General features: G+C 36.2%; 1 protein-coding gene across 4 annotated transcripts in view; it reads left to right on the top strand.

Annotated features, from left to right (window-relative positions):
* Positions 1-18089, top strand: part of HPGD (15-hydroxyprostaglandin dehydrogenase) — a 32379-nt gene extending 14290 nt beyond the window's left edge. Inside the window, exons 5-7 of one of the 4 annotated variants that reach the window (XM_054485892.2) lie at positions 12645-12721; positions 14944-15107; positions 16171-18089. In XM_054485892.2, coding sequence (XP_054341867.1) covers positions 12645-12721; positions 14944-15107; positions 16171-16309 — 380 coding nt within the window. In that variant the 3' untranslated portion in view covers positions 16310-18089. Of the gene's footprint in view, positions 1-110; positions 1553-12644; positions 12722-14943; positions 15108-16170 lie in introns of those variants that run through there. The other 3 variants (XM_054485893.2, XM_054485895.2, XM_054485894.2) reach the window with 3 other exon arrangements.
* Positions 18090-18409: the final 320 nt, after the last annotated feature.

Here is an 18409-nt window from a genome sequence, read left to right as displayed (position 1 = left end):
TATATATATAATGTTAAGATATGCTAAACTAATAAATAAAGCCAAACTTACATGTAGTATAAGCATATTCCTTACTCGTACATCAGTCCGAGGCAAGATCCTTGTTGCAGGTACCTCTTCTGTATGCAGACATTTGAAAACCTGGCTGGCAGAAGTTCTGCTATCTTCAGCAGGGAGCTCCCAGGGTTACTTTAGAACTGCTGGATTCCTTTTTCTCTAGCAGAAAGGGAAAAAGAACATGGAGGAGGCATGGCTACTCTTTTAAAAACCCCAGCCCAATAATGGCAGACCTTCTGCTCACATTTCAGTATAGAACTTGAGCTCATGTTTCACCTAACTATAAGCGAGTCTGTCTGGGAAATGCAGTCTAGCTGTGTGCCTAAGAGAAGAATGGATTTCAGAGGGCAGCTAATCATCTTTTCCACAGCCTGCAATCCTAAACTATAGTATTTTCAGAGCAGTATGATTTAGTATCAGCTGATACCTTATCCTTCAATACTAGCTTTAAACCTCTGACTGGACTTTTTGGAGCAACTGAGTCAAGTGACTTTACTTTTTAAAACTCTAGGAAAAAATCATCAATGATTCTTTAATAGTTCAAGTGAAATTGTGAAGTTTAGGAAGTCTGATCAATATGGACAGCAAATCTAAGCTACCTTGTCCAAAAAAGTGAGACTTTTAAAAATTATCTGTTTGGTTTTAGTTAATGTGGTGATTTCAGAATAGAAATTTCAGCCCCACGCCCCACCCAAACCTTGGCATCTCAGCTCCAGTGATTTGGGAAGTTGGGTTTGGAGGTACCTGTGATTGAACCACTATCTGATTCTCAGCATTTGTCTCATCCCTCTAGGAATGATTATCGAATTGTTCTGTTATATCACTGTAAAGCTGCCACCAGAGGAGATTTAGAAATCGCCTTTAGAAGTTCTCAAAAATAGACTAGCATCTCATTTTCTGGGTCTCTTAAAGTCAAAATCATGTCCCTAAAGCTATTACAAAGCTAATTCTATACATTTTTCAGGGTAATCAGATTCTTTTTCCTAGTGGTACAACTACTTTTAAATTATAACATTTTAATTCTAATGATACTTTAAAAGGTGAGAGCATGGGCAATATTTGAAAGGGATATGTGTTCCAGAGAGGGCCAAATGTTAGGCTGTGGGAGACTGAAACCCTAAAAGCAAATTGGCAAAGCTACATCTATACTATTTTGAAATAAAATCATAAGAAAAAAACAAGTGACTAGAGAATTAAAAAGAGATATTTAGTATTTTCTTAAAAGTTTAAATATTTAAAAACCTGGGGCTGCGATCAAGATTGATAATTCTGTGTATTCTTTCTATAAAGCTAAGAGGGTCAGCAAAGCTTGGAGTACCATGAATATTCTACAGGGAGCCCCTGGCCTTTATGTCATTGGAGGCACTGATTTCATTCTTTGGAAGGCTGAAAGCCTCAGAGTTGGAACAATTTAGGACGATCTGGGAGAAATTCTTTACCATAAGAGAGTGCTTCCTTGCCCCAAAGAGCATGAATAAGGAAGTGCAATGTAGAATTACTGCCTTTTATCTGATTAAAATATTCAAATATAAAATATCATTTATTGAGCACTGTTTACCTGATATCATTTTAAACACTGTACATTATCTCATTTAATCTTCACAACAACCCCGTGAGGTAAATTCTATAATTTCCGTTTTGAAAATGAGGAAACTAAGGCAGGAGAAGTGTGAAATATCTTGCCTAAGCTTACACATCAAGTAAGCCTCAGAGCTGGAATTCACATGCAAATAGCCTGGTACAAGTCTTCTTAGAATTTTAACCACTAGATTATTTAACTATCTGTAATATCTATGCGTTTATTTGTTAATCTACCTGTATTTATCTCAGCCTAACAGAAAAGCAAAAGCAACTGAAATCGTTTCAATTGAATAAACCATTGCAGTTTGCTAGTCTCTTCAGGCTTCATGGGCACAGCTCTAATCTCGTGGCTGCATTACTAAACCTTCAGTGAAATCTTAAGCTTTTGCCCCATTTGACACTTCCAGTAAAGTCCTAAAAATATTTGGGGAGCTTACCAGTGTCACAAGTCAAAACATGCCATTGAGCAGAGCAGTTTAAGGCTTGCAATTTGATGTCCACTTTGCTTTGTTGACTAGGAGCTTGCTTTGTCATCCCGCTCACCGCCACCTCCCCCCACCCCCGGGTGTTAATCCTCTTCTTACCTATGTCAGATACAACATTTGCAATCATATGTCGGCATTTCTCTATTCATGCAGATAAAATGATGACTTGATATAAATTCAGTGATAAGATTGCTTTGGTTTTAAATTACTTTCCTGGCACTGGTACAATTTAATGAATACTATTGCATTACAAACTGCTTCTCCCTCTGATTTTCCTCCACGTGTACAAGGCAACACTATGTAAAATGGTTAAATAGCTTAAGTTCATCATTGTTCCCTCTGCTTGGCTTATTACTCTCTCCATTTTCAGAAGTTGTCCTTGGCACCCTCCCTTCGTAATTCCAGCCTCCACACCTCTTGTGTTTATACTGTTTCCTCGTTGCCACTGGCCAGTGTGGACAGTCTACTTCCTTTCCCATCCAGGGCTCCCACTGACATGCCTTCAACTCACAAAGTCTTCAAATGAATTGCCTTGTATTTTATCCACCAACGGAGAGCCTCCAATTCTTCCCATAATGAAATTAGTTTGATAAAAATTCAGGATATTGTAATAATGGGAGAAGGCAAAAGAGGACCCCTCCGTCTTCATCATTCCCTCAGAAATGGTATCAACAATTTTATGCCCTTGAGTCATAGCATGTAGGAAGAGGTGAGAGGGCAAAAATAATCTTTAAGGAGTTATCAGAGTACTTCTAATATTTGCCTACTACTCTGTGTTTTCCAAACCTTGCTTCCTCACAGATTTTTTTTCCTGTTTTTCTCTGTACTGCTTACTCTATTGAACGAATGGCTGTGGGTAATATTCAGTATTCAACTCAACAGGGCCCTATCCTCATGATCTCTGGCGTGGATACAGTGGAGTCATTCACTGTCACAGTAAAACCTTAAGTTGGCACACTGGTTTGAGTAGAGAAGTTAATGAGTAATGACCACTGACGCAGACAGAGTATCAAATGCAATTAATAGGTTTAATAAACAGGAGTACTTAAGTAGACAATGATTCCTCAGCAGATTATGGGATGGGTATGCTCTAGTCTGGAGTTCCACAAGTTGTTCTGAGTGTGGTTAACCCACATGGACTTTTCTACACAAGTTTTTATTTATAAACATAATATACAAACAGACACTAATTTTGCCACATCCATCCTGAACTATTAAAACCAAGTTGGAAGGAAAAATAGAAAAACGAAGTCTGGTTTCATGCAGATAATCAAACAGCTATCCTCCATTCAAACATCTCATAAGAGTCAAATGCACTCCGTTTGTTTGTTTGTTTGTTTGTTTTGAGACAGAGTTTCACTCATGTCACCCAGGCTGGAGTGCAATGGCACAGTCTTGGCTCACTACAACCAATGCCTCCCAGGTTAAAGCAATTCTCCTGCCTCAGCCTCCCCAGTAGCTGGGATTACAGGCGCACACCACCATGCCTGGCTTTTTTTTTTTTTTTTTTTGTATTTTTAGTAGAAACTGGATTTCATCATGTTAGCCAGGCTGGTATCGAACTCCTGACCTCAGGTGATCTGCCTGCCTCAGCCTCCCGAAGTGCTGGGATTACAGGCGCACTTCTTACGTATCTAATTGCTTCAAACTGTGGGAAAGGAAAAGTAATTGTCACAGGAAAAGGAGCCTACGTACCGACCCTGCTACATATTCAGTTAGTGAGGCTGTGGTGTTCACTCAGGACATTCTCTGTCACTCAGTAGCATTTTGTGAGAGATACCATGAGGGTCTTATTTACTCAGAAGTCAAAACATTGGAGACTCCAGAAAATATTTAAAAATCACAGAAAATTTTCAGCATGTCTTAAGTAACAACCCAGTGGCATATCTGCTTGTGCTATAAGTTTTATCTATAATAATATAATTAGCTCATAGTTTGTGTTAAGGTAGAAGTGCTAAAATTACTACCTTAAATAAAAAATTCAAGTTAATCAAACATATGTTGAGCATTTGCAGAAGGGAAATGGAGATATTAAAGTAACTAAGCAAAGTTTCTACCCCAAGAGCTGTAAGTATATCAGTGTCTCTTATCAAGATAACAGAACCAAATAATTTCCATGGCATAAACTATTTAAACAGAAGCGTTGGCCAGGTGTCATGGCTCACACCTATAATCACAATGCTTTGGGAGGCCAAGGCAGGAGGATCACTTGAGGACAGGAGTTAGAGACCAGCATGGGCAATAGAGTGAGACCTCATCTGTATAAAAATTTTTAAAAATTAGCTGGGTGTGGTGGTGCACACCTGTGTTCCTAGCTACTCAGGAGGCTGAAGTGGGAGGATTTCTTCAACCCAGGAGTTCAAAGCTGCAGTGAGCTATGATTGCACTACTGCACTCCAACCTGGACAACATAGTGAGACCTTGTCTCTCAAAAAAAAAAAAAAAAAAAAAATCAGAAAACCCAGAAGCATGATATTTAAGTTGCAAGGCCTTGGGACTCCAATAGCCGAAGAATGGACTAGAATGTCCAGAAATTCCAGGTGAAATAAAACATTAATCATCTTCTTCTATCTCCGGGCCAAAAGTAAGAAAATCGCATGGTACCACCCTCAACTACTGCTCTTGTGATAAGGAAGCAGGCCTAACACATATTTAGCAATTGCCAAGCTCTAGGCATTGTGGTAAACTATTGGCTTTATGACATCCACATTTAACTTTTACAAGTCTCTACAATAGAGGTCAATTTAATTGTCTCCAATTTATAGTTGAACAATGAATCTCAAACAGATCTTGAAGAATGTGGGAATTAGCAGTGGTAATAAAAGCCATTTTATTTTGCTCCATTTTATCCTGTGTCATAGAGTGGATGTACTGTTCCTATGCTGTGAATCATAAGTGCTCAGATGCCAACTGTCATGAGTATGGGAGCCACCCTTCCTGCTTAGTGCTGGCAAAGTTCTCCCATGTCACTCTGCAGGGTCCATTTTGCTCTCTTTTGGCTTAAAATAGTTAAAAAGACACATAGTAGAAGTAATCAGTAGGAATGATTAAATATTTGTAAATGAGGCATTTTGAAGGATAGATGAGAAATTTGAGGTTTCTTAACATAGGAATGAGAGGGCTACTGAGAAACAAATAGTCTTCTAGAACAGCGCTTCTCAGACTTAATGTGCCTAGGGACTTTGTCAGATGCAGATTCTGATTTCAGTAGGACATAGATGGGTCCTGAAATTGTGCTCCCAGGTAATACCGCTCCTTGAACCACACTTTAAGAAGCCAGCCACTAGTATACATAGGGATAGATATTCTTTGAATGGGTAAGGGAGCTTCTCTGTTTCCTCTGACCACAGCCTAGGCAATGACTGAACACTAGTAGCAACTGTCTGAGTCACTGGGAATTGCTATTAGACATATCTTTCTGGGAAGATTTTTGTTATAGAATATATAGTGGTTTTATAAAAGCATGTGTCACTTTTTTTTTTTTTTTTTGAGACGGAGTCTCGCTCTGTCGCCTAGGCTGGAGTCCGGTGGCGCAATCTCGGCTCACTGCAAGCTCCACCTCCTGGGTTCACACCATTCTCCTACCTCAGCCTCCTGAGTAGCTGAGACTACAGACGCCTGTCACCGCGCCCGGCTAATTTTTTGTATTTTTAGTAGAGACGGGGTTTCACCGTGTTAGCCAGGATGGTCTCGATCTCCTGACCTCGTGATCCGCCCACCTCGGCCTCCCAAAGTGCTGGGATTATAGGCGTCAGCCACCGCACCCGGCTGCATGTGTCACTTTTTAATGTCGTGTCCCACTCTAAAGCATAACTTAATGGCACCCGTAAGAATGAGAAAAAAAACAGCCATCAGATAAGGTGTTCCATTATGCGGAAAATCACAAATGAGGAAGGAAGTTCACCAGTTACTTTGGTCAGCTGTATGCACGAACCATAGATAAATATTTCTTGCTAGTTCTCCCTTTTTTCTTCAAGTTGGAGAAGTGGTGGTTAAAACAGACAGGTACATTTTTTTGTTGTTGGTTGTAAAGAAAATGTGACAGATTTTCTTTACAATTCCTGCTTTTTTAGCATAGTTACAGAACTCCAGGTTATCGTACGAAGATCAGCATCCTTAGATTCCCAATTTATTTCCCTAAGTTGAATTTTCAGCATTTTTATATAGGCCGTTTTACATGGTTTCTCTCTGCTTAAAAGCAAATCATGTTTGTGGATTTAGTATGACTGCCCTGTCTGAGGAGATTTCTGTTTTTGCAAAAAAATCTTTTTGAGCTTTTTACCTTCTGTGAGATGAAGAGATTGAAACTGGCTTTTGTAAATATGGGTAGAAAGATTATGAAGAATAGAAGAACTAATGTAGAGATGGAATTTACATTTTATTTTTCTAAATGACTTTCTTTGTTCTATTAGTACACATGTAATTTTCAGATATTTTAAATGCTTTCAGGTATTTTAAATGCTATATATGTTATCTCATCAGTCTAATTGTTTAGTGTTATTATCCTGAGTGGTTTTAGAAAATATTTCTTTGTTTTGTGGGTAGAATTTCTCCCTCTACTGATTTTTTTTTTCTGTTACTTTACAGTTATGACAGACATAAATCTGCTACTAATTATACTTGGTATATTTTAAGAAGAGCCATTTTGTATTTCTATAAATAAACTTGCACAATAGTGGGCCTATCAGATGTATTGAAAAATACTATTCTTAACTATTTTAATATAAGGTATCCATTTTTAAGCACACAGACAGGATTTCTCACAATGTTAAACAAAGTGCCATTTCTTTAAAAGCAGAGACTGCTCTCACATGGTCACAATCCTTTGTTTTATTGTTGTTGCTATTCTTAAATCTCTTAATGTTGTGACATAATATTTCCATGTGCTCCCTAATTTTGAGAATTAACTTGCAAGATTTAAAAAGAAACCCATATTCATTACAGTAACTGGACCTATAGTCATTATACTGGTATCTGGCTCTTCAACCGGTAAAATTCCACCTTCGTCCTGCAACAGGGGTCCTCCCATTGGTTTTACACATTTCAATTGAGTATATTTAAAATATTACTTCATTATACTTTGCATTTAAAAGGAACTAAACACATAGTTCTTACGAGAATTTACTTCTGTAGAGCCTGTTGATTTAGGATTAGAAACAGTCTAGTTTGCCAAGGTTCAGAAATCAAACCAAGTTAGGACACTATACCAGATTTGTGGCATTTTAGTGCAAAAGATACATTTTCATTAAGAAGTACAATGTGGATGAACCGATAAATAAGTCAATAAAATAATTATTTGAGGTGTTTCATCTGGTTTACTCTTGATGTTGTACAGACTGTAGTTTGAACAAAGGTATAATAACATATATATACCACTATAATATCAGAGTAGTTGACTACCCTAAAAACCCTGTTCTCCACCTGTTCCTCCCTTCCTCCCTCCAGCTCCTGGTAACCACTGATCTTTCAACTGTCTCCATAGTTCTGCCTTTTCCAGATGTCGTATAGTTAGAATCATACAGTATGTAGCCTTTTCAGGTTGGCTTCTTTCACTTAGTGAGATGCATTTAGGTTTCCTCCATATCTTTTCATGGCTTGATAGCCCTTTGTTAGAGTTGAATATTATTCCATTATCTGAATATACCACAGTTTATTTGTTCATGCAACTACTAAAGGACACTAGGTTGCTTCCAAGTTTTGGCAATTAATAAAGCTGCTATAAGCATCCACACACAGGTTTTTGTGTAAGCATGTTTTCAGTTCTTTGAGTAAATGCCAAGGAACTAAATGTTGGATTGTATTGCATGTTTACTTTTGAAAGAAATTGCCAAATTGTCTTCCAAAGTGGCTGTGCCATTTTGCATTTGCACCAGCGATGAATTAGAGTTCTTGTTTCTTGACATATTCATCAGTATTTGGTGTCTTCAGCATTTAAATTTTAGCCATTCTAATGTGTGTAGTAGAATCTCATTGTTTTAATTTGAAATTTCCTACAACATCTGATATTTATCATATTTTCTTTTTCGTTTGTTGTTTGAGACAGAGTCTCACTGTGTTGCCCAGGCTGAGCACCCACTATAGTTTAAGGAGAGAAAACTGCTAGGAAATATTACAAGAAGTAACCCAAGACTCCCTCTCTAGAGTTCAAGGCAGAGTAAGAGGTCTTGACTTGAGATAAATATTTTAAATTTGAGTGTGTGTGTATGTGTATGTGTGTGTGTATATGTGTGTGTGTGTATGTGTGTGTGTCATATAAAGATTGAGAGACAAATTGAGAGAATTAATTTTTATCCTCAGGAGTGAATAAAATCATGTAGGGAAAGAGTGTTCATAGAAAAGCAAAGAGGACCAGGTATATCTCTGGAGTTTTCCAGCATGTTTATGGGTCTAGTCAAGGAAGAGGAGCCAGCCAAAGACATGAAGAAGAAGCTGCCAGTGAATGTGAGATAGGAGACCAGCCTGAAGAAGGAAATGTTTCAAGGAAAGCATGGCTGTGCTAGTTGCTGCTGAGGAAGGGATCAAAGAAAATGAGACAGAGATTTAGCCTTAGCAAGCCATTGCTCATTGGCAACCTCCATAAGATCTATTTGACTGGAGTGATCAGATGAAAGCCTGATTGGAATGAGTTGTAGAGCAAATAGGAGGTCAAGAAAGTGGAGACAATGCAAGGCATATAATAACTCTTCTGAGGACTTTCCATTGAAAAGAGAAATAAGATGGTAGCTGGAGAAAAAAGAAGTATTATTTTTAGATGGGTAATAACTGAGATATGTTTATATCTCAGAGTGATTCTGTTTCTGCACTTGATATCAGTGACCATTTTAAGTCTCTTCAAATACTTTCATCCTTAATTTCTGTTACACAACACTTAATTGCTTCTCTTCCTACCTGTGCTGGTTTATTCTGTCCTTTTGCTCAGTCACCTCCTCTCCAAGAGATGACTACCATGTATAGTTGTACAGGTTGTAAATTGTAGGAACATAAGGGTCACAGTTTACACCAACTACCTTGTAAATTGTGTCCCCAGAGTCATACCATGCACACTTAGTCTAACTCTATGAGCTGACCCTGATTACTAGCCCTAGAACACAATTTTTATTTGAAGCACATGGAAACAAATTCTATGTTGGTGTTGTGGGCCTACAGTAAGTAGTGGAAGCATGGTTAACCAATCCTGAAGCTACACCACAATAGCAATAATACTATACCTACAGAGGAAAAATGAATCAGATGCAGTAGAAAATGTTGGATTCCTAAAAATTGTCCACCCCCAACTAAAATCATTGTCAAAAATAATAAAACAACAAGAGCTTTTCTCCCTCGATCTAGGCTTCATTTTCAAAGCAACAAACTGAAGTATAGGTAGTAAATTTCTACACTGAGAGTCAGTTTGCAAATTGGAGAGAAAGCACTGCAAATCACTAATCCACCCTGCCTGTTCAAAACATAAGAAGCACCAGTTAAAATCTACCTATATTAGGGAAAAAAAGAAAAAAAAACTGTTCAATTAACAACTTGACTAAATGAAACAATTGAAAAAAATAGAATGTTCCTTACACATTACAACATGGATGACTCTCAAAACAGTTATCCTGAGTGAAAAGTCAGACAACAATATAATTTATACTATCTGATTACATTATATAAATTTTAGAAAATGCAAACTATAGTAACACAAAGCAGATCAGTGGTTGCCTGTGGGGAGGAGAGGGGCAGCAGAAAGGGATTACCAAGGGCCACAAGGAAACTTTTAGGGTGATGGACATGTTCATTATTTTGACTGTGGTCATGGTTTCATTGGTATATACATATGTCAAAACTTATCAAACTGTATACTTTCAATACATGCAGTTTTATTGTATGTCAATTAGATCTCCATGCAGCTGTAAAAAAAAAAATGAAAAAAGGAAACTTGGTCTCTGAATATCTGAAATTGATTTGCGTAGGCTTTCATCTAATACTAAAAAGTGAGGGGCCAGTGCTGTGGCTCAGGCCTGTAATCCCAGCATTTTGGGAGGCCAAGGCAGGTGGATTGCTTGAGCTTAGGAGTTCAAGATCAGCCTAGGCAACATGGTGAAACCCCATCTCTACCAAGCATACAAAAATTAGCCAGGCATGGTGGCGAATGCCTGCAGTCCCAGCTACTCGGGAGGCTGAGATGGGAGGATTGCTTGAGCCAAGTAGGTCACGGCTGCAGTAAGCCGTGGTCCTGCCACTGCACTCCAGCCTGGGCAATAGAGCTAGACTCTGTCTCAAAAGAGAGATAAGGGGGCAGAAAGGAAGGGAAGGAAGGTATGGGGTGGGGGGAAGAGAGAAAGAGAGAGAGAGAGAAAGTGAGGCCGGGCATGGTGGCTCATGCCTGTAATCCCAGCACTTTGGGAGGCCAAGGCAGGTGGATCATGAGGTCAGGAGATCGAGGCCATCCTGGCCAACATGGTGAAAGCCCATCTCTACAAAAAATACCAAAGTTAGCTGGGCATGGTGGCGCACACCTGTAGTTCCAGCTACTCGGGGGGCTGAGGCAGGAGAATCACTTGAACCCAGGAGGCAGAAGTTGCAGTGAACAGAGATCAGGCCACTGCACTACAGTCTGTTGATAGAATGAGACTCTGTCTCAAAAAAAAAAAAAAAAAAAAAGAAAGAAAAGAAAGTGAAAGCAATGCAAGAGTAAACATTTTTGCAGAATAGCAGTGAAAATGTGATTAGAATGTTACAAGATTCATAAAACCAACTGCCATTTAAAAACTGCAAGCAATTTCTTTCACATTCCAGTTGCATTTACAAATCTACCTTTAAGGAAAGTATGTATGTTGTCTTTGCTTATTACCAGAACCCACAAAGCAGTATATTTCTTTCGCCTCTGTGACACCTTGAACTAGCTGGGGTTCCCAAGTTCATCACCTCTGCATATGTAACAAAAATTCATTTCAAATTCATATTTGACAACCCTTATGAACAATGTCTTTGTAGTTCTTGTGGCTGTGTGACCTAGTTCATCTCTGATTAAGGTTCATGCTGCATTTCCTGCTATATACGAACATTGTCCTAAAACCACTGCCTTTGTCTCATAAACATTAAAGGAATGGGTAAAGCAGGGACTAACAAGAACCAGAAGCAGCAACTCCTGGTTATACTTTTTTATTCCCTTTATCTTCCACTCCTAGTATACCTGTGTAGCCTGTGGAAACATCATAAATTCTTGTTGACTGACACTGACAAACTTAATTAACTTACACATTTTACTTAACAACAACAATGACAACAAGAGAAGCAACATATTAACAATACTTTGAAATCATTGGGTGGACACACTAGGTGTGATCTACCATCCTCAGGGATTTAAACTGCCCTTGTGCAAACATATTTTATAAATTGAAACCTGGCAGGCACCCAGGGAGTGGTTATGGTCTGCATTTATTGCTGAACTTCAGCCCAACACCCTCAAATGATTGGTGGCATTCTGGGAATAGTTAGCTGGGTGGAGATGAGCATGTCTCAGCAGAATAATTTGGTATTATTAGCATGACATTTGATATTAAATATAGTATAATAATCAGGGATCACTGTTTCTTGACTCAGAGAAGTCATAAACTTAAAAAGCATTAAAACAAGTTAATCCAAATTAGTTAAAAACAAATACAAGAATGACTCTGGTTCAATTTGATTGCTGATTAGATAATTAACAATTATGTTGTTATTTTGTGTCTTTTTGGAGAGCTGAGCTAGGCTGGAGTTGGGGGAGAAGAGATGCTATAGGTATATGCTATAATACTGCTTTTTCTGTCCAGACCATGAATTTAATCAGTTACTATTGTGCGTATGTGGAAAATTACAAAATAAAACATTCTGTAATTGATTGAATTTAATAGTTGACTACATAATTATGAAAGGAAATAAAATAGGACCACAAATGTTTATTTCTGTCTTCCTAAGTCATAGGACAAAAAGATCTAGGCATCTACAATAGATCAAATAAAAAGAAGTTAACTTTTAATTTTCTTAAACTTTTGGAGGCATTGTTCAAGACAGATCGATGACAGGAAATTGCATACTAATTTATAGTGAAGACTAATAATCTCCAAGACTCTGAAGATTCAAATTCCTTCAACCATTAGGAAGCTTTAAAAATGTAGAATAATACTTTTTAAAATCCAGACTTAAAAATAGAAACTTAGAGGGTAATTTACTGACTTTAAAGATGATATTCTTTGTGTTTTAGATACCGTGTACTTGCCTTGACTTTCCAGAAGGCCTGGGGAGGCAGAAAAACACATATAACTCTTGGCTGCATCTCTCAGTGTAACTTAGCTACTGTAAATTCTGGACAGCGTGGGTCATGGAGCAAATAAACTACACTTAGGCTACTGAGTTTTACAAAGCTATCTGGTTTTATGTTACTGTGTTATTCAGATTCATCTTAAATTGAAATTATCACAAAATATTCATTTGCATTTTCATTATTGGGTATAGTCTACTTATTTTTTCATCAAAGCATTTAAATGTTATATTTGTTTGTTTCAGGACTCATGCCCGTTGCACAGCAGCCAGTTTATTGTGCTTCAAAGCATGGCATAGTTGGATTCACACGCTCAGCAGCGGTGAGGCTACAACAACCGTCATATCTCATTTTCTCTTTGTACACATTTATAAAACATGAATTCTGTAGAGAGGAATCACTTGAGAAATCATTTGGATAAAAGATGGAAAAATAACATACCTCCATCTCAATTATAAAAAGTTATCAGATCACATAAAGAACCAAATAAATAATAGATCATTTTTAAATGAAGTGGATTCTAAATACAGATGTGTTATTTAAAAAATGTATTAAGGATAAGTAATGGGGAGATAGTACTTATTTCCAAAAATGACCCCAAATGTAAATATTATCAACTTCAGCTTTTCAGAAATGCAAGATGCAATAGGCCCCAGCCATCATTTGTCACCAGAGATATGATGAAAATGAGTGAGAACATGGAGCTGGAAGGCGGGGTGGGGCCAGGCATTTACTTGATAGAGTGGTCAAGGATAAAGTCTCCATGGAGGCCTAGGGTGAAAGGTGTACAGACCTTGGAAAAATACTTTAGACCTAACTGATCACATGCATTGATAGCATGAGATGAGAATGCCTGCCTTTTAATAACTCACAAAAGAGCAGCTTGAAAGGGGCCTGGCAAGCAAAGGGAATGTAGTTTGAGGTATGACTCAAGACACCAGCACAGGAGCTAGACCAAAAGCAGCTATGGGCCACTGTTGTGAGCTTGGATTTTATTTCAAGGGCAACCATCCATGGGGCTTTTCCACACAGGAGTGATAAGATCAGATTTCCTTTTTAAGAAGACCATTCTGTCTGCTTTTGGAAATTGTGTTACAAAGGACAAGTGTAAAAGCAGAAAGAACAGTTGTAGGGGGTCTCTGGGTGGTACATCTAGGTGAGACAAGGAGAGCAGCTAAAGAGATGAAGAGAAAAATATTAGTAATCAAAGAATTAGTAGGAGACAGAAAAAACAGATGCACAAATGTTAACCGTTCAGTCAAAATGGAAGATAAGTAGTTCTGACACTCTTAAATTGATTGGAAATTATTACTTAATTTGCAAAGACATAATCTTCAGACAGACTTCTCATAAACACATAAAGCTCTCTTACAAAGCATAGTAAACCTTAAAGACCAGAAATTTTATATTTAAAATTACAAGACTGGAAACTTCTACAGTCAATTCTCAGTATTCATGGTAGTTATGTTCCATGAAGTCACTTGCAAACACTACATTAGTGACTACGGAACCATTGCTTTTAGGGGAGATACAGGGTTAAGTTCCTGAAAGCCTCTGGTCACAAAATTCCAATCAACCAGTCAATACATAACCTTATTTTATGTGTATTCCTGTTTAAAGAACCTTATTTATCATATGTTGTATGAACATTGAACTCATTACTAAAGCACTTACGACTCATGCCTGATCAAAGTTTATCTAACACAAATATTTTCTGTACAGGACATCAGTCTTACACTAAAGAACACTATACAGCACTTCTGCAGTGGGTTTGGCAGCCATTTTAAATAGCAGAATCACCAATAAAAAAGCACAAAATTAGAAAAACATCGCACGACAAGAGTATAGTCTTACTTGACCTCAGCAGGAACATGCACATCAGTGACTCAAATTTCTCACTGCCCTGTGCATGTCCACAAATAACTACAAATGCTCCACAAGTATTGATTTCCGGGGTTACAAGTAAATTTTAGCAAGCAAATTTAATAAATTTGTTTATATGTAATCCATGAAGAATGAGAATTGACTAATTTTTTAATAATTGCAAATAAAATCAATAGTTTGTAAATTAAGCCAAATAATGTTAATCTGAAAATACTTAAATTGTCTTCCAGATAGGACAGATAATTAAGAGTAGAATCAAAGTTCTAAACATTTTCACTAAAAGTATTTTTAATTATATATTATTTGTTATACAACCACCATATTTGAAAGAAAACTTGGGATATCAGTTCTAAGTCTCAGCTGCTTAGCTTCAGGTTCCTGCAGAGTTCAGTAAATAAGAGAAGCTTACATAATTGTTTCCAGGAGTTGTCCAGTAATACTGATTTTTAAAAAAATTAATTAGGTGAGACTTTCAGGAATTAATACAATACTTTACGTATGTGTTATTTTACTATCTATTTACCAGTCATTGTTATATAGCTGGGAGGATATCTAATTAGTATTTTTTACATCAGAAAATTGTAAGACGCTTTAATGATCAGTTTGTCCTGTGCTATATGTTTATGAAACTGCTGAAACCTACAACCTTCTAATTGGCAGCTGGCTGCTAATCTTATGAACAGTGGTGTGAGACTGAATGCCATTTGTCCAGGCTTTGTTAACACAGCCATCCTTGAATCAATTGAAAAAGAAGAAAACATGGGACAATATATAGAATATAAGGATCATATCAAGGATATGATTAAATACTATGGAATTTTGGAGTAAGTAAAACTATATCTATTTTCTTTTAAATGATGAAGGAAAGCATTATTTAGACAAGCTATAAAAAGGGAAGAAATAAGCTTATACAGTTGAGAAATGAACACAAGCTTCAAACTTTTGGTTTGGCAAATTCTCTGGGAGAAAATATATTTTTCTGAGTTTATAAATAGAATGTAAGTTTATACATTATGAATGTTACTTTGAAATATGTAAAATGCTTCATTACTACCTTCAGTCATAAAGTTGATATTTAGTCACCTTTGAAGGCAATGATACCTTCTCTGCCTAAATTCCAAGCAATATTCAAATATACTCTGAAATAATTGCAAGTTTCCATGACTTCAACCACTTTTATAAGAAATAGTTGATACACACACATACATCGACACATACTTTCTCAGTGAATTATGTCTGAATTCGAGTAACTGAGGATTTCAACAGCACAGAATCATAGTTAATCATGTTGAAGGAATCAGACCTGAGATCAAATCTTGGCTCCACCACTAACCATGAACTTACCCATCATACCTCTAGATGCTTCAATTTTCTCACATATAAAATAGAGATAATACAACAGACTTAGGGTCTTTGAAAAACTTAAATAAAATGATACATATAAGGTACTTAAAACGGTAACTGGTAAAAAGTAAAATTTTCAGGAAATGCTAGCTGTTACCAATCATATTTCTACACTAATAACATCTATATCTGGTAAGTGTAAGATCTACTGATACGATGAAGATGAGAAAATGATCATTTGCTCAGTGAAAATAATGAGTATAAATTCCTCCTGCCAAAATGATAGAAGGTTACAGCTAAATTTATCAAATAATTTAGTTAATATCCAATTGAAAACAATCTAATTGAATAAATTAGATAAATAAGATATCTAATCTAGATATCTAATATGGAATTAAATAAAAATTGGAAGTAGCAATACTTTAATGACACACATTTCCCTATAACATGTTCAACTTAATAGATTCTTCAGAAAATAACTTAAAATGAAGTGGTAATATGCCTCATTCTTTCATTTCAAAATACTGTTTTCTTTATTTTTAGCCCACCATTGATTGCCAATGGATTGATAACACTCATTGAAGATGATGCTTTAAATGGTGCTATTATGAAGATCACAACTTCTAAGGGAATTCATTTTCAAGACTATGATACAACTCCATTTCAAGCAAAAACCCAATGAACAGCTTATGTGTTAGCCATAGCTGAAAATAAGCACAAATAGCTTATATTCAGACCCTATCTTCATTCGAATATAGCTTTTAAATGAAATGTTACAGTTTGAAGTTTTCCTTCATGCACTTGGTGAGAAGCGTTTTCTAAATTTTTAGTTAAGTATATGGATAAAAAGTTATGAACTATTAAAAATGTGATGTGGAGCAAAGGCTAGGTTGTAATCTTGATAGTCTAAAAGATGATCAAAACAAATGATTTTCAAGGATTATTCAATATTCTGCCTTTCAGAAAGTGTATTTATATCTGTGCTTCATAAATATTAATGTTCTTCAGAACATCATTTTAAAGGAGATACTTGAATTGTTATTTAGATCAAACCAGATGTAAAACACTCACATACAAGTTCATACTTTAAAAGAGGAAAGCTACTTAACAATGACAAATATTTCATAATAATAATTTCTACTTATATACATCTTTCAACTGAACATTTCAGTTCTTCCAAGAGCTTCTTAAAGTAGTATATTTTGGGGGCAGTCATTAAGGAATAAACTACAGTGTAAACATATCCCAGATGAAAACTGCTGTATGGAAAAATGACAGAAAGTAACTGATTGACACTGTTGATTCACAGTTCAGCCTCCCATCTGGGAAAAACATTTCTTTCCTCTGCTCACTTTAAGAACTTTAACCGACTCCAAAAATCTCAGGAATTAAACATTTAACAGTTACAGCAATAAAGAATAGTTAGTACTCCAAAAATATCATATTTAAGATGCTCAACAAGAAAAAAAATGCAAAGGTAATATTTTTTCAAATTACTTCTTTATTGACTTGTACAAATTTCAAAAGTGCCTACCCTTCAATAAAACTTTTTTATTCTGATCTCCATAAATTACTTAGTCTTCTATGTATAGCTATCAAGGAAACGAAACCAATTTTGCCACAGCCACAACTGTAAATGTTTTTGTACCTATGCTGAAACCCATAACAACACAGAGGTAAAAATAGCTGTGAGGTTTTGCTTTTTTTTTGTTGTCAGCTATCTTAAGAATCATTAAATACACCTGCTTTGGGTAACACTCTGCAAGCAGTAATTAATGCTAGTAACAGTGAAAGCACAAGATTTCCAAATCAGTCGTTTTCTCAAAAAATATTGTATAAGTGACTCATCCTGTCTGCTAACTCCAGACCTCCCAGCTTGAAGCAAAATCTTTCCATGTGAGATTGATATGGATTTCCTAGAAGTACTGGAATGTTATCATATCTTGCCCTATTTTAATTCTGCTATAGAAAACGATTGCCTTCACTTTTAAGGAGTAATTTGAATATGAATAACTGTAGTCTAGATTTTCATATAATGTATTAAAGACAAAGTAGTGAACATCAATGAACATCTGATAGAGATAAATTGTAATCAGGCATAAGCTTGTTTGTATGTTCTGGGCGTGACCAATCAGTAAATGATGTCGGTTTGCCCAGTATCACTTATCTTCTGTATTTTTCCTCTGTCGTGTAAATAGTATAAACTTTCATTTATGGACAATTTTTTGGACTAGTAGCCTTCAATATACATTCTGCTTTGAATTAATTTTTTCAAATCAATAAACTATGTAGATATTTAAAATCAAATATCAAGTAGAACTGAAAAATGTGAGTTACATGCGTTAAAAACTTACTTTAAGTCTTACCTTCTATAGGTAGCTCTAAATAAATTCATATGGCTATATGATATCTCTGGTGTATACCGGTTGAGAAAATAATTAAATTGAAGTGTAGGGGAGGGGGACCTTGGTTTCTTGTATTTTTCAGTGAATATCCTAATGTAAATGGTATATATATTTTTCCAGTGTGTTTTTCTTAGTAAAATGAAGTTGGTAGTCTCAGAACAGCAACACTAGAAATACGTAGACATTGAGGAAAAGGTCGAGACTTGATAATGACATTGAAATGTCCTACAAATTTTATCTTCTCATGTAAAAATAAATTTAGACACTTGTAATATCATTTAACATTCAAGTGATTATATGACAATTTCTCATTACTTTTGCTCTCTTTATAAATTTAGCATACTGAAGAGATCTGGGAATGCAAATTTTGAAAAAAG

This window comes from Pongo pygmaeus, chromosome 3 (assembly GCF_028885625.2).
Source record: "Pongo pygmaeus isolate AG05252 chromosome 3, NHGRI_mPonPyg2-v2.0_pri, whole genome shotgun sequence".
Classification (NCBI taxonomy): domain Eukaryota; kingdom Metazoa; phylum Chordata; class Mammalia; order Primates; family Hominidae; genus Pongo; species Pongo pygmaeus.
The sequence above is the reverse complement of the archived record's forward strand: the minus strand, read 5'-3'. Positions and strand labels throughout refer to the sequence as shown.